The sequence below is a fragment of the Chenopodium quinoa genome, unplaced genomic scaffold, assembly GCF_001683475.1.
Source record: "Chenopodium quinoa cultivar QQ74 unplaced genomic scaffold, ASM168347v1, whole genome shotgun sequence".
NCBI lineage: Eukaryota > Viridiplantae > Streptophyta > Magnoliopsida > Caryophyllales > Amaranthaceae > Chenopodium > Chenopodium quinoa.
The window spans coordinates 4,996-22,337 of NW_018745488.1; the positions used below are offsets into that span (position 1 = coordinate 4,996).

The window sequence follows — 17,342 nt, forward strand, 5'->3', positions numbered from 1 at the left end:
ACCTAGCCATATTCGAAGTTTCCTTCGCCCTAAACGTGAAAAGTTTTTAATTTCTGAGGGTTTGGTCCCAAATCTCTCTTTCAATTATTTAATTTAATTGCTTTGTTTATTATTTTTCTTGAAGTTACTAACGTGTGTATTTTGTTATTAGAAAGAGGTACGAGGCATCCAAGTAAGTACTTTAATGGTTTAAATGATATTATGATGTAGAAATCATGTTTAGATTGTTATGATTCCTAGTATCATGTCTAGGGTAACTTTAATATCAAGTATGATTAAAAGTACGATGCTTCCTATATTCTTCCTAATACTTATTCATGTTAGTATCATGTTAGGGTTAAAGATTTGATTTTTATTGTTTAGTGACATGCTAGGGTTTGTTATTAATCTTGTTAGTATCATGCCTAGGATCTTGCTATGCTTTAACATGATTATAATTGTTATAATTTATAATTATTTAATTTATGATGATATTATTATTATTATTATAATTATTATTAATGATATTGATTATTTATTATGTTTCTTGATATGCTATTTATTATTTATTGCTTGATCACCTTTATTGCATGTTTAAAGGGAATTTGGTATTTGTAATCACGCTTAATAAAATTATTAATAATCTTGTTTAGGGTTAATTGTGATTATAATTCAAGTGATTGCCAATAATAGATTTGTATGTGCATTAATATTCAACCAACATAGATTAAACAGGTTTAGGGTTAATCATATCGATTGCATGTTAATCAGAAAGCGCACATGAATACGAGCATAATAAAGTAGAGGCCTATTATTAGGGCAGGTTCAATCTCTTTTAGGTTGGATTTGTACCATCATCCCTGAACCCTTATTTGGTTCATGACCTTATGGAGTTGACGATCTCTTGGATCGTTAAGGGGTGTAACCTTCACCTCGTGAACGGTTTACAAGTTCCTTAAAAACTTGTTGGCGACTCTTTTGCTCTATCTTCTTCTCTTTTGGACGCCACCGTACTTTAGTGTATGATCACAGTGGGGTTCAAGTTAGTGGTATTTTAAAGGCTTGAAACTATTCCCTACACCATTATAGGCCTCCATAGAGAACTCAAGAATCCTTTTTCTCCTTCATCTTTCCACAAATAAGAAAATAGTTTTTTTTTTTTAAAAAAAATAAAATAAAAGTAAGGCTTTTAACTCACACACAAATGCGAAACTCTATCTATCCTATATGCCCTCTTAAGTCTACCCACAATTTTAATTACTATTCCAATTTTAATCTTTTTAGGACCTTGAAAACTGATACCACTTTGTAACACCCCCAAATCTCCCTCTACGGAAATACTAGTATGATACGTATAATTATACCGTAGAGATAGACTTAGGCGTATTACCGCCGCGTGATTAAGCAAGGCTACTCAACTTACTCAAAATAGCAATACTTTGCAGCGGAAACTTCAATACTCTTCTTTATTAATAATAACCATAATAGTAACCAATGTTATGAGTACTCCAAATAGATACAAGACCAAATTCCTAGTTTAGTGAAAACCAATTCCTCATATTAAAATCAATTCCTCTCCCAAGTGTGCACACCCCCAAAACTAGTTTCCTTATGTTACAAGGCTATTCTTGAGGAAAGACCCGGTCATACAAAGTCCAAGGCCTTATCAATAAACCAAATCCGCATAATGGGATTACTAACATGCTTATGAAAACAATAAATCCATGATTCAATAAATCCTCTTTTAAATCCAATAATTCAACCTTTAATGAAAACAATCCAAACTCCTTTTCAATAAATCCAACTTGCTTTCAAATCAATCCTTTTTAAACATGAATAATAAATTAATTAATCAAAACATGTTATAAAAATCAATACTCCAATTCAATCATTAAAACCAATCCTTTAAACATACTTTTAATTCATAAACCATAATTCAATTCAATTTAATTCAATTCATCATAAAATGGGTGATTCTTGAGCCTAACCACAAGGATTTTTTGAGAGGAACAACTTTTTGTGAAACGTCACTACCCTAAAAACTGACCAGAAGTTCTCGAAAATTGGCTTCAAAGATGAACAGGATGATTTGTGTAAAATTGAGGAGAAGAAAAGAAGAGAATTGGTGTGAAGAATGTGAGAGGTATGAAGGGATATTTATAGGCTAGTATGAGCATGAATTATGGTAGAAAAATTTAGGAAGAATTATGGTAATTAGGGTTTAAGAGATTACTTGGAGAAGTGAGCAAAGATTTAAGGAAAGTTTTGATATTTGAAGGGATTGTGTATAATTGAATATGGAAGGTATGTATGTCATGAAAAATATTTAAGAAAATTGGGATTTCTTGGGGAATAATTAAGAAGAATGAATGGCAAGAAAATATAATGATTGGATATCACAAAGATGGAGAATTAGAATTATGGAAAATAGGAGATTTTAAGAAGATAATTAAAAATACAAATTACCAAAATATTTTCCCAAAATCTTCATGGGATGGCCGAAATTTTTGAGCTTTCCTAAGCTCATATTTTCGGCCCTCCTATTTAGTATTTAGGAATATATTTTGCTAGTTTTAAGGAATTAAAAATAATTGTGTAAATAATATTTATTATAATAAATAATTAAATAATAAAATACCAAATATTCACCAAATAATTTAACTAAATAAAAATCAGATTTTCACATAGGAAAATCCGAAATTATTAGCTAATTAATTGGGATTTTTGGACCTAATAAAATATAGCTTTTGCCTTAATTAAAAATCTGAAATATCTAAATAATCCGGTTTTTAAAATAGGATAAATGGATAATAAATCTTATCCAAATTAATAATTTGTTTTTAAAATACTTTTGGCGCCAAAATTCAAATATCATTTTTGCTCCAAGAATTAAATAGTAAGTTGAATTACTAAAATACCCTTTTTAGAAAATAATAATTAATTAGGAAAATATATATGAAAATACGGGGTATTACATTACCTCCTACGTACTATTGCCAATTGGTTTTAGAATGGAAGCTCCAAAAGCCTTGTTTGTGGACCAAACTCTCATCCTCCTTATTCGGGTTGCCCAGACCCATTTCATGTTGTTTCAAAATTTAACATGGTATCAGAGCCCAGGTTGCGGGTCTCTTCTAAACTGGATATTTAATCGCTACTGGATAAGGATTTACCTTGACAAGATGTCCAGCCCCTAAGAGGATTAGTATGGAAGCTCCAAAAGCCTTATTTGTAGACCAAACTCTCCTGCTCCTTATTCGGATTGCCCAGGCCCATTTCATATTGTTTCAAAATTTAACATTGTCTGGTAGGTTCATGGATGATCATATTGATCAAACACCCTTAGAAAATGGACTCGAGAAATTCAATAATGACATATTCATGGGGAATAAAAAGAATTAGGAGATTGGATGGTGAAATTGCAATTGACATGATTTTGCTAAGCTTAGGTTCAAGGTCAATTGATGATGTATTTGAACTACCTTCTTTGGTTATGCCAAATACCAAGGTTAATACTTCTTCCAACACAATTAAACTCGACATACATGCTAATGCACCTAAACTCCTTCGTGTATCTTACTTTTTCAAATAAAAAAAAATTGTCAATGTACTAATTTCACTTTAGACATATACGATTAAGGCCCTATTTGGTAATTATCTTGTAGCTGATTGTATTACCTGATTTGACTAGCTGGCCGGTTATATTAGCTGGTTTGACTAGTTGGTTATAATTAGTTGATTGTATAAAAGTGTTTGGTAAATAGCTATTAATTGTTAGCTTTTTTAGTATATTTAAGAGACAAAAAGCTAAATGCTCAATAAAATAATTTTAAAAAGCTTTTATAATGAGATTTTTTTAAAAACCCTAGGAGCGGAATATCCAATAGTTCAGGTACAAACCTATGGGGCATCTTTTTCCCTAGCTTTTTGAGCCCAAAAAGCTCTTTTAATAAGTTATTTACCAAACACCCAAATTAGTTTGTTTAATAGGACAAATATTTAATTGGGCAAAATAAGCTAAAAACTCTATAAAAAGCTCTTTACCAAACAAGACCTAAATCTTCTTCGTCTTTGCCTTGAACGCCTTAATCCCATTAGAGGGATCGGCTACATGAACCTTTTTTTTTTCGACTACATGAACCTTTTTTTTTCCGATTTGTTTATGTCACAAATTTAGTTGTTAATTGTGCAAACATATTTTTTAGGAGTATAAATATCTACACTATTCTTAAGAGCTTAAAAAAAAAAGTAATTATGGAGTGACATTAATGAGGACAAATAAATTAGAGGGTATAATTATCCAAATAATATTCATAAGAGTTATCTAAAATGTTTTACTCCAGCAACCAACATTGCCATCCTTTTGGTCAATGTATTGGAGAGGAGTCTTATTTACCGTCATACACAACTAACAAAAAGAGTAAATACAACATGATATCCAACACTTGGTATTTATATACTCCGTGATTGTCATTTGATAAACAAACTAGTTATTGGCCCGGGCGATGCACCGGATCATTATAAATATATTACTTTAGTCGAAGTTTGTTTGTCAGTGAAAGCTTAAGTGACGTTTATTTTTTTTATATGATAGCTTAAGTTGTGTGTTGTTTGTATGAGCTGATTTCATTATTAAAATAACGGTTTGACTTAAAAAAATACTTTTTTTTTTTTGCATTTAAATAAAATCTCTATAAATTTGATGTCAAAATTATAATACTCCATAATGCACAAAAATCTTTTACTGTATAACTACAATTTTTAATATCTTACAAACTTTATTATTGTGTAATTATTAAGGATCGGAGTTACATTTCAAGGGAAATTTATATAAGGTGTTATGCATATGAAGAGGTTATCAATTAAATTAAACATTAATACATGGCTAATGTATGAAGTTTTTCAATTATTAATGGTCTTATATGATTTGGTAATACAGCATATACCAAATGGCAAAATCGGTGACACATGGCAAAATAGCATGTCTTGCCATGAGTTTTAATAATATATATTGATATATTGATATATTGATTATTATATTTATCTCTATGATTAACACAGACCCACTCTTTAAGGCCATGTTCTCTTGCTTAATTTCAGTTCAGTTCAGCTCCAATCAGTTTAGTTTAGTTTAATTTATTTCCTAATTTCCTTCTGTCATATACGAAGTATAATTTATTTCAGCTCTAATAAGTTTAGTTCATTAAATCAGAATAAACCCTATTATTTTGTTTCAATAGGAAGAAATCGAAGGAAAAGAAAAGAAGAGAAATGGAGGGAGACAAAATCTTTTATTTAGGTAAAAGATTGGGGGAAGAAAGGGGAAGGAGAGGGGGGGATCCATTTTCCCTTTCTCTATAATAACCATAATCTCTCCAAAATTAGAGGGAAAATGGAGCTCACCTCCCCCTCCCTTTCTTTTCCCTTCCCTTCCTCCATTTTCCCTTCCTTCTTTGCTATCCAAACAAAGCGTAAGTCTTTGTACCTTCCAAAAAAAAAAGGACCCACTCTTTATTCAAATAATTCTTTCTACTCATGAAAATTAATGGGTGATTTGGTTTCTAAAGTAAAAAATCCTACTGTAAAATCTTAAAAGCCAATATAGTGAGTAAAAAGCGGGATTTTTGGCTCCCACTTCCTCATTTTGGTGCCAAAAATCCAAAAATTTCCCTCCCAAAATCCCCTCCTATTTAACTATTCAAGGGTCACACTATTCTCAATTTCTCACTAACCTACAAGGCTACAATTGACCTATGCAACTCCAGTAAAAATAATGGCCAAACACCAGCGTAAAGAAGACCGTCTGAGTTCACTTCCCGACGCAATTCTCATCAACATACTCTCTCTTCTCCCAACCAACACCGCCGCTTCCACCTCCGTCTTATCCCACCGATGGCGCTACCTTTGGACCGGCGTCACTCGCCTTGATCTCATCCTTGATGATGCACCAAACCTCACTGACTTCCTCAGCAACATCCTACTACAACTAACATCCCCGAAACTCCACTCTTTCAAAATCGAGTTCGATTCGGGTGCCTTCTTACATGATGATGATGACCCTGATGCTGATGCTGTAGAGTCCTGCTTTCATCATATTTGCTGCCGAAATGTCGAACAGTTCATTTTCATTGACACACGTGTAGAGGAAGGGCACTTTCGAACGCCTGATTCCTTTCTTAGTTGTCAATCTTTAGTAGATTTGCATTTGTTTGGTCCGCTTAAATTTGATTATAAAAGTACTCAGTTTTACCTTCCGAATTTGAAGAAGCTTTCCCTGATTAACCTTTCAAATGTGCCTGATTGGGTTTGGTCTTTGCATACATTTGTCCCGTTCTTACAAGATTTAACTCTGGTGTTTGAGACGACGTCTAGACTACCGCCTAATGTAGTTTCTCCTCTGAATTTGCATTTCCTCAATTTGAAGTCGTTGACGCTAGCTTTTAATTCCTGGTTTTATTCAGGTTTCTATTGATTGCACCTGAAATAACACATCTTGTTATTAGTGGTTGTGTTTACCTTATACTTTCGTCGTATTCCAACTGAATTAATCAAAGCGTGTATTGAATTGAGGAGGGAGGATAAGGAAGAAGATGAGAATGATTACGCAGAGGATTTTAACTGGTTTTCTGAATTTTTCAGAGGAAGTCTAGTATTACCAACCTTGGGATTGTAGTGTTCAGGAGTATTAATATATTCTCTGTCTTGAATTTAAATCCACCCATGTTTTTTTAATGTAGTCCGCCTTGAGGTGACTTTGGATGGGTCTAATTTTAGTGGGAATGATTTGTTGGTTTCGCTGCAATGCTTCCCTAACTTACAGCATCTTTGGGTGAAATTTGATGTGATGGGTTTTATTGACGAACTGGTGCAGACAATGTGGCGCTCACCTTATATTTGTACCAAGCTGTCTAGTTAATAAGCTCGAGATGATAAAGATAATTGGACTACCACTTAGTGGGATTGCTGCTGGCTCATGTTGCTGAGGTACATTCTATGCAATGCAAAAGTTTGCGAAAGCTTTACTTTGGTGCTTGGTTTGATGAACATTCTCAAGCACAAGAACTCTGGAAGGAACGTAAGTTCTGTAAGTCCTTGTTTAAGCTCCCAAGGTGCTCGCCGACTTCTAAGGTTTGTTTTCGGAAGGTTTATTACATCATCAAGTAATACTTTCAAGAAAGGAAAGCTTACTTGTAAAATGACCTAGCCAGCTTCATTGACTATATTCTTCCAACATTAAAGGATGCATTTTGTTCGGCAGGTACTCACAACTAAATTTCATTTTGAATTTGCTTTGATTAATTTCGATTGGTTTATGCTTTACAACCACTTCTCAATGTGTTGGATTTGTGTCAATTGTTAAAATGTTAGCTTGCTATGAATTGTAATTTTGCTTTTCTTCTAGTTTCGGTTCTTTTGCATCTCTATATTTTTTATATGGTTATGTTAATTTTCATTCTTGAATTTTTTCGTTTTATGCATGTCAATTTTAGATGGTACAAACATAAAATGCGATGATTTGTGTTTGTTGTCACTCAAGCCTTATAACTTGTCGTAACAATTGAGGGTCTTAAAGCCACAGATATGTGTTAAAAGTTTGCTTTCAAATTAGATTAGAAAGGATGAAAAATAGTAGTCAGTAGACAGAGTTTGCTATACAACATATGCTCTACATGTACTCTCTACATAGTTTGAGCTACAATGAATGTTGATGATAAAGCTTTAGTAACTAAACTAGTATTAGTTGGACTCAAAGGGGCTTGTTGAAACTTCTATCTCAAAAAATAAATAACCATTTAACGAATTCTGTGAAGCCAAGCCAGAGTATAAGGAAGTATTAGATTTTGATACGATTTGCAATTTTCAATCTAAATTGTTAAATATGACATGGTTATGGCATGCTCTATAGTCTATACTAGTCAGTTAATGGATGCAAAAGAGTATGAAGTTTTAGAATGTTGTTCAAAAAAGATGTATCCATCTTTAGTGTTTTTAATTGGCATGTGAGTATTGATTAGGGATTTTTATCCTCCAATTCACCGTCTGACAAGTGGACCAACCAGGTTCCGCCACGTGTCCTTCACGAAGGCCAACAGGAGCCTGCCACGTGTCAATCACAGATACGTCCTCTACGGACCAATTTAGACACGCCACGTGTCCACCCATGCCAAATGGGAAAACCGGCCATCAAGGCCCAATCCAGTCTAGAGGCCCGATCAGCCCTAGGTTTACCTTAAACCTTGAGAGTGGCACGCTTCTCAAGGCTATAAATACTCAATTAATCCTCATTAATTAAGCAGTAAATCCAGGAATCAAGAAATCAAGCAGAGAAGAACAGAAATATTACGGAACACCAACAACCGGCTAATCTCGCTAACGACGCAGATTACCAACACTAAGCACTCTCACCTAGAGAGATCTTATTACTTTAATTTCCGTATTAATTACTCCTTAATCAGGTACTAACTTGACCGTTGGAGGCGGAGCTCTCAGGAGTCTCCGTTATTTTGCAGGTACAGGCGTCCGGTTCCAGTCTCGGAATTGTAACTCTCCCGCAGGACATCAGAAAACCCCGAAACATTTGGCGCCGTCTGTGGGAGAGTACTTCAGAGATGGTATCCAAGTCTGTACCGACTCCAGAAGAGAGGCGTCCCTAGACGACCCTCAAGTTCAGTCGGACCATGATACCGAAAGTGAATTTGAAGTTGAAACTCATACAGCTCCAGACGGGACCCTAAGGGCCCGACGTACCCGTCATACCGAAAGGAGGGAACGAGAGCATCTTCAAACAGGAAGCGAGCCAGCAGGCGCACCGCTTTGCTCGGCAACAGCCGACTGATGGGTCTGCTCCCATCACAAGGAACGAACTCATGACCTTCATGAGGGACTTCAAGGGAGAGATTCAAGAGTTGATCAACAAAAAACCGCCTGCTTCAGTCAAAGAGCAGTCGGCCAAAAAACCTTCCACTTCACTGAAGAGGAAGCCAGTTCAAGGCGAGAGGCGACTCCCCATCCTAAATCCAAGAAGCGGGAGCCACCTGCTCTTGATTTTACAAAACTCCGTTATCCTACGGGAAATAGGAAACCGGTTCGTCATATTCAGGCGGACGGGTCAAAGCAAAACGTTCACAGATGCTCGGCTCCTGCTAGAGCAGAAGAAGAGTGACCGATTATCAGAGTCGGCTTCTACTTCAAATTTTCAAGACAGTTTGCGAAATGCCTCGATGAGGCATACTCAGTCGTACCATGAGAGTCAGTCAGGCGGCACCTCCCGTCAGTCCGGCTTCCATAGTGCCCAGGCGGTACCAAACTTACCATTTGTGCCGCAACAACAGTATTTTATGCAGCCACCTCCATTTGGTGGACCTGCAGCAAAAAACGTCCAACCTATGGACTGGCAGCTACGGCTGCTTAGACTTGGTGAACAGCCATCGGCTTTCTCCAAGGAAATTACTGAAGCCGCTCAGCCGGCCAAAGTAAAAAAATGTTCTAGTAGGCGCCTATGACGGCACTACTAATCCAGAAGACCACCTGATGGCATTCACCAACCTGATGTACCTTCAAGGGTTGGATGATCCCACTTGGTGCAAGTGTTTCCCAGCGACTCTCAAGGGAATCGCACAGCAATGGTTCGGCAACCTGCCGACTGGTTGTGTAAACAGCTTCAGGACGCTTGCTTACTTATTTGCCTCCAACTTCGCTATGAACATCCCTGCGAAGAAAACGACCCTTGATTTGGGAACAATTCAGCAGGGCGAGAAGGAGGGGCTTCGTTCTTACATCAGGCGGTTCAACCTGATGAGAATACAGATTCAAGGGTTACCGGATGAGGTAGCTTATACTGACTTTTTTAGAGGTCTCAAAGACGGGTCTACCTTCAAATTTGATTTAGTTCGAAAAAGGGTGGCGACTCTTCAAGAGGCCTTGATTGAAGCAGAAGCCTATATACAGGCGACTGATCTGTGTACGATAAAACAGTCGGACGGGAAAAGGTTCGACAAAAGAGAGGGACGACAGAAATAGTCGTCCAACAAAGATAAGAAAAGAAAAGAGGTCTGGGCGGCTGATTCCTCTAAACAGCCGGCCCAGAAAAAGAAAAAAGAATTCAAACCATACTCCCCAAAGTATGTGTTTAACAAGGATAACCAGTTTATCCTAAAAGAAATAAAGGGACGGTTCTCAATTGAGAAGCCGCTCCCCATGAAGGGTTCTGCAAACAACCGGAACCAAGACAAAATCTGTGCTTATCATGATGACGTTGGTCATCACACCAATGACTGCATCAGTCTCATGCGGTACCTAGACCGCTTGGCTGAGCAAGGTGATCTTGACACTTATGTCAAAAAATCTACGGGGAACACTTCCTCAAAAAAGCAGTCGGCCAAAAAGAATCAACAGGCCGACAGTTCTGATACAGATGATGCAGTCGTCTACACCATTGCAGGCGGCTTCTCAGGAGGCGGCCCCACTATTAGGGGCAACAAAGATAATATAAGGCGGTTAGATGTAAATTCCGTTCACCAAGAACGGCCGTCCAAATATACATTTCCTGAGATTGTCATCACTGAAGAGGATCTAGGAGGGTAAGGGGCCGCATGACGACCCTCTCGTTATTGAATGTAAAGTGGCCAACCAGAGAGTTGGCCGAATCCTCATAGATACCGGGAGCTCCTCAGATCTCATCAGCAACAAATGTCTGTCAAAACTGAAAAATCAGACGGACTGCATACATCCGGCCTCCACCCTTTAATAGGGTTTGGAGGAGGAGTCGTCCACCCACTGGGACGAGTAGATTTACCCATTCGCCTGGGCGAAAAAGGGGAAGGACGACACATGGTAGTCCCGGTTCCTAGTAGTAGAGGAACTCTCGGCCTACAACATGATTCTGGGTCGACCAACCCTGAATAATTCCAAGGCTGTTATAATCCCGTCTCTTATGCTGCTTAAGTTTGAGAGGGATAATGGAACAGTCGGCTCCCTAAGGGGAGATCAGAGGATGGCCCGAGAGTGCTATCTCTCGGATGTCAAGCCCACTGTTATGGCCACTGGGTCAAGTGGAGAAAAAACAGACCTTGACAATGTCAAGGAGAGTGCGCCTGTTCAAGAAACAGGCGACAAAAAGAGAAAGGCGTCCCAGACAGAGTCCGCAAGAAAAGCAAGAAAATAGCAATCATTGGCAGAGGAGCGGCCGGATGAGTTCCGCCTCAGCCGGCTGGTGAGCATGCGGATCTGATATTAGACGACTCACGTCCTGACCGAACAGTCAAAGTTGGGACGACTGCTCTGAGAGACCTTGGTGACGACTTTCACAACCTGTTGAAAGAATACAAGGACATCTTTGCATTTGAAGTCCATGAAATGCCAGGCATTAGTCCTGATCTAGCAGTACATAAACTCGCTGTGGATCCGAAAAAGAAGCCGGTACGGCAAAAGAAGCGGAACCATGGTGAAGAAAGAGGTCAGGCGGCAGCCGCCGAAGTTAAAAAATTACTTGATGCAGGGTTCATTCGGCAATGTTACTTCCCAGACTGGGTTGCAAATGTGGTGCTTGTTAAAAAGCCGAATGACACCTGGCGAATGTGTGTAGACTACACAGACTTAAAACAAGGCGTGCCCCAAAGACAGTTACCCTCTGCCTAAAATTGATAACCTGGTCGACTCAACAGCCGGCCATGCCTTGATGAGTTTTATGGACGCCTATTCTGGTTTCCATCAAATTCCTTTATGGAAGAAAGATCAGGAGAAGACGGCCTTCGTCACTGATAAGGGATTATACTGTTACACGGTCATGCCGTTTGGTCTTAAGAATGCCCCGGCTACCTTCCAACGAATGATAAACACAGTGTTCTTTGATCAGATTGGGAGAAACGTCGAGGCATATATTGATGATATGATTGTCAAGACTAAACTTCAGAAAGATCATCTGACGGACCTCCGAGAAACTTTCGCCACACTCAGGCGGCACCATGTCATGCTCAATCCCAAGAAATGTGTATTTGGAGTTGAGTCTGGGAAATTTCTCGGATTCCTTATCAATCAGAGAGGAATAGAGGCGAACCCTGAGAAGGTACAAGCGGTCATTGACATGCAGTCGCCTCGTACCGTCCTAGAGGTTCAGAAGTTAACAGGTTGTCTGGCGGCCTTGGGGAGATTCCTAAGCCGATCAGGCGACAAATGCCTATACTTTTTCAAGGCAATTAAGAAAAAGGCAAGGTTTGAATGGGGGCCGGATGCTGAGGCCGCCTTCCAGAAATTAAAGGTTCACTTGCATTCCTTGCCGAGGCTGGTCAGCCCTTTGCCCAAAGAGGATCTCTACATGTACCTGGCCGTCTCTGACCATGCGTTAAGCGCTGTGCTCCTTGCTGAAAGGGACGGCTGTCAGCTCCCGGTCTACTTTGTCAGTCACGTACTGAAAAATGCCGAGTTAAGGTATCCCCTAGTGGAGAAATTTGGTCTTGCACTCTTCATGGCTGTTAAAAAATTGAAGCCCTACTTTTTGGCACATGCAGTCGTCGTGTATACCGACCAACCAATCAAGCGGCCCCTTACCATCATGGAGTCGTCAGGACGAATGATCAAATGGGCCATAGAAATACAGAGCCTCGAAATTACTTTCGAGCCTAGAAAAGCAGTGAAGGGGCAAGCCTTTGCTGACTTTATTGTAGAGATGACTCGTCCTCCTGACTCTCAAGTTCTAGACCAAGTCTGGAAGGTATATGTGGACGGAAGCTCTACTTCAAATGGTTGTGGAGCAGGCGTCGTATGTCAATCTCCAGAGGGCGACAGGTTCGAGTATGCTCTACGCTTCAGTTTTCAGGCTTCAAACAATGAGGCAGAATATGAAGCTTTACTAGCTGGGATCCGCATGTGCAAGGCGGCAGGGGCAAGAAAAATAGACGCCTGTTCTGATTCACAATTGATAGTGAGTCAATACAATGGCGAATACGAAGCAACCCATCCTGCCATGATCAAGTATTTACAGGCGGTCCGACAAGCAGTCGGCTCCCTTGAGGATTTCCATCTGATCCAAGTGCCGAGATCAGAAAACAACCAGGCAGATGCACTGTCAAAATTAGCATCATCCGCCTCCTCCGATACTCCTCGAACTGTTTTTTGGGAAGTAATGGAGAAGAGAAGCATCGAGGAAAACCCTATTGGAATCCTAGACAGAAGCTCAACCTGGATGGATTCAATCAGGGCATATCTGACAAACGGTACACTGCCGGATGATCCTCAACAGGCGGCAGCACTGAAAAAACGAGCCTCCTGTTTTGAAATGATACAGGGAGAACTTCACAAGAGGGGGTACCTTCAACCCTTCTTAAAGTGTGTTACTCCTGAAAAGGGACGAGAGATACTAGATGATCTTCACTCTGGTTACTGTGCTTCTCATATAGGTGGTAGGATGCTTGCTCAAAGGGCAAGGCGGCAGGGCTACTTTTGGCCTACTTTGGAAGCAGATGCAATGGAGATGGTGAAAAAATGTGACAAGTGCCAAAGGTTTGGCAAATTAATTCACCGTCCGGCTACTGACCTCACTACCATTCACAGCCCACTACCGTTTGCTAAGTGGGGCATGGACATTCTGGGTCCATATACGCCTGCTACAGGCGGCAGAAGGTATATACTTGTTGCCGTTGACTACTTCACGAAATGGGTAGAGGCGGAGGCTGTAAAGGGAATCAAGACGAAAGATGTAATTTCATTCATTTGGAAAAACGTCATCACTCGGTTCGGGGTTCCCATGTCTATGGTTTTTGATAATGGTCCCCAATTTGAGACGCCTGTTCTCAAAAGCTGGTTGGGAGACCAAGGAATTGCACACTACTTTGCATCTGTCGGCCGTCCACAAGCAAACGGCCAGGTAGAAGCCTTTAATAAAATCATCTCAGACGGTCTCAAGAAAAAGATTAAACGAGCAGGCGGCCTATGGGCGGATGAACTACCACATGTTCTCTGGGCCATTAGGACGACTGAAAAAGGGGCGACTGGAGAAACTCCATTCCTCCTAACTTATGGTGCAGAAGCTGTTCTTCCAATAGAACACTACGAGCCGACTCTTCGAGTAATGCTGTATGACGAAGAGGCAAACTGGGAAGCCATGCGCCTGGCATTAGACTCACTTCCTGAAAAGAGGGGCAATGCTGTTTTGCGCCATGAGATCTATCGCCTGAGAATGACTAGATCATACAACAAAAAAGTACACAGGCGTCCACTCAAAGTAGGGGACTTTGTACTTAGAAAAATGGAAGCAGTTGGTAGGGCTAATGAGTCTGGCAAACTGGGAAGGACCCTACCGAATCTATGAGGAAGTCAGGGACGGTACCTACCGTCTGGAAACACCAGACGGACAACCGTTGCCTCGAACTTGGAATGTAGATAACCTTAAAAAATATTTCTTCTGAAAGATGTAAAGTAAAGAGCTACTTAATAAAGTTTGCACTTACTATTCAATTTTTGTATTACGATCGGCATGCAGTCTGTACCTTTACAGTCGGCTACTCTCCATTGAGTTTTTTCACTATCTTCAGAGGGGCATGCCGTCTATACCTTTACAGTCGGCTACTCTCCATTTGAGTTTTTCAGTCAATCTTCAGAGGGGCATGCCGTCTGTTCCTTTACAGTCGGCTACTCTCCATTGAGTATTTTACTCACAATACTTAGCTAAAAAGATTAGGGCCTGGCCGACCCTGTGCCTAACAGGCGGCTACCCTTCTTTTACTTAGCACCTACGTTCACCAAGAACTTACCAAAGCCACCGGCCGAATGATCAGACCAGGCGCCAAGCCACCTGATCAAATCTACAAAACTAATACGACCTGTCCCAACATCATAGCAGGCGTCCGACGGCATCCCTCCGGATGAAATTCGTCGCAGAGAGCAGCTCCCTTTTGGGTGGAACATTGTTCTATAAACTAATTACACGGCACCTATACGACTGTCCCCAAGGGCAACCACGTAGCCGTTTTTGAGACAAGGATAACTCTATCACTAACCAAACCAGTGGTAGCAGTTGACATCTGAGTCAGATGACCGCCTGTATTACTTGGGATAAATGCAGGGGGTACCTATTGAGTTAATAGCCAACAAACATTGGCGAATCAAGGGGTCTAGCCGGCCTACGCCGCCTGGTACCTCTACTTCTCAAACAAAAGTGACGGCGACTGAGTAACTCCAACGTTAACTCATAGTCACTCCTTCAAATTTGGTGTGGAATCTAAAAAGTTTGAGTCGTCCGCCTGTTTTAAACAAACAAGGGCACTCGAACCCCTATTCCTACTAGGTAACCTATTGAGTTAATAGCCAACAAACATTGGCGAATCAAGGGGTCTAGCCGGCCTACGCCGCCATGTACCTCTACTACTCAATCTAGATTGTGACGAAGACTAAGTAACTCCTATGCTAACTTAATAGTCACTCAAACTTAGTATGGAGCCTAAAAGGTATGAGTCGTCCACCTGTTTTTAATAAACAGGGGCTCTCAACCACTACTCTTGCTAGGTTAACAAATTACGAGTTAAAAGCTAACATTGGCAATAAAGGGAAACAACCGGCACCCGCCGCTTGTTATCCTACTTAATTCCTTGGCGACTAGGTAATACTATTTACTTGGTCAGACCAATTGAATAAATAGTTCGAATACCGATTGAATAAATGGCCGACTGATCGTCTATCCTGGAAACAGACAACCAGTCGTCCAGGGGCATAGGCGGCGTACTTACTATTTGTACCTGTCTTAACGTTCGGCCATACACAACAGTCGGTCTAGTGAACAAAGGGATATTAGATATGGAATACTTAGAAAAATTTGAATCAAAGACCAGCAGAATATTCAAAACCCCGGCCCCCTGGCCGGGTAATTACAAAGCAAACGGCACGCAGGCCGTGGAAAAAAATACTTAAAGCTTAAGAAGGGGGCAGTTCAGTATTAGCAGCTGCCGCCTGGTCAGCACTCTTCTTGCTGGACTCGGCTTTAGCTGCACCCTCTTTTGATGCCTTACCCCCAAGTGGCACAAGCGCCACAACCGGCTCTTCCTCCTCCTCCAACGTACCTTCCAATGCCTCTTCTTCAGCAGCCGCCAGGATCTGTTGATTATATGTTTCCGAACACTGGCGGTATGTTCTTTCCCATGAGGCAAAGTCGGCACTGGGGAACAGTCGGCCCCAGGTCATGCGCTGGATTTGAGCGGAGTCTTCCACCATCTCCCGGACGAGCTCTTTCTTCTCTTGCTCGGCCTTTTCCGAGAGCTCTTGGGTAAGACTCTTCTCTTGGCTCACCAGGCGTTCTTTTACGTTGGCCAAAGATTTGTCCATGGCTTCGTAAGAGTGCATTTTTTGGCGAAGAGGTTTCAGCTCGGCCTTAAGATTTGTGACGGTCGCCTCCAGCTCGTCAACCTTCTTTTGGGCCGCCTCTAACTGAGCCCGAACAGCGGCGGTAGCCTGCGCCTGATAATAAAGAAGATCAATGGTCAGTACTTCATTTTGGGCAATTTGAAACATTGCCTTATCACAGTTGGAGGCGGCCATAGCTTTTGCGGCCTTTACCTCTTTGTTTTTCCGATCAATCGGCTTGCGAAGGCTGTTAACTCGGAGCAGGGCCTAAGTACAAAAAAACAGGCGTCAGTTTCCAAACAAAAAAGATAACAGGCGTCCTGGAACTCAAATACTCAAAAATATGCTAAGTATACCTCAGCAAGGATCCCTGAAATCCCATCAAGGTCAAGGGTGCCGGCACCCCTGACCGCCTCCCTTTCAGATGGAGGAACGACTTTGACCATGGACTTGGCTACCTCAACAAAGTCAAGCCCCTGATGGCCGGCTGCATCAAGCGTAAGGAAAAAGCAAGTTAGACCTAGTCAAGAAGGAAGCAAATGAGTTTTTACAAGTAATTGTCCTTACTTTTAGGCGGCCCCGCCGGGGTTTTAGAAGAAGTGGCCGGCTGCTTCTCAGCCGCCACTGTTTTCCTGGAAGACCCAGGAGAGCTTGCAACAGTCGTCCTCCGGGCCTTGGGGTTCGGATGTTGCGAGGAAGAAGCCCTTGGAGTGCCAGACTGAAAACAAAAAGAGTTAGTATATGCATAAGACAACTAAAAGAGGAAGAGTTTTCGAAGCCTACCAAGGGTGCCCCCTTGTTGGGGGAGTCGGCATAAGACTGTTGCATGAGCAAGGCCCGCAACATGGCCGCCGCAGTCTTGGATGCTGTTATTTTACTCATGGCGTCAGCTGCAAGAAATAAACAGCAAAGTTAGTAAAAATCCCAAGTAAACAAGGCGTGAAAAAACAGAGTATTTGTCAGGCCGGCTACCTCTAGAGCACCGACTGCTGAGGCCACAGGCGGCCAAAAAGTACTCGTCATAGAGCCACTTG

General features: G+C 40.9%; 1 protein-coding gene across 1 annotated transcript; it reads left to right on the forward strand.

Annotated features, from left to right (window-relative positions):
- Nucleotides 1-5,465: 5,465 nt before the first annotated feature.
- LOC110715245 (F-box/LRR-repeat protein 13-like) lies at nt 5,466-6,652 on the forward strand. Its single transcript, XM_021893813.1, has 2 exons — nt 5,466-6,440; nt 6,483-6,652. Exons 1-2 carry the CDS (start codon nt 5,753-5,755, stop codon nt 6,650-6,652), a joined length of 858 nt encoding a protein of 285 aa, XP_021749505.1. The 5' UTR covers nt 5,466-5,752.
- The last annotated feature ends 10,690 nt before the right edge of the window (nt 6,653-17,342 follow it).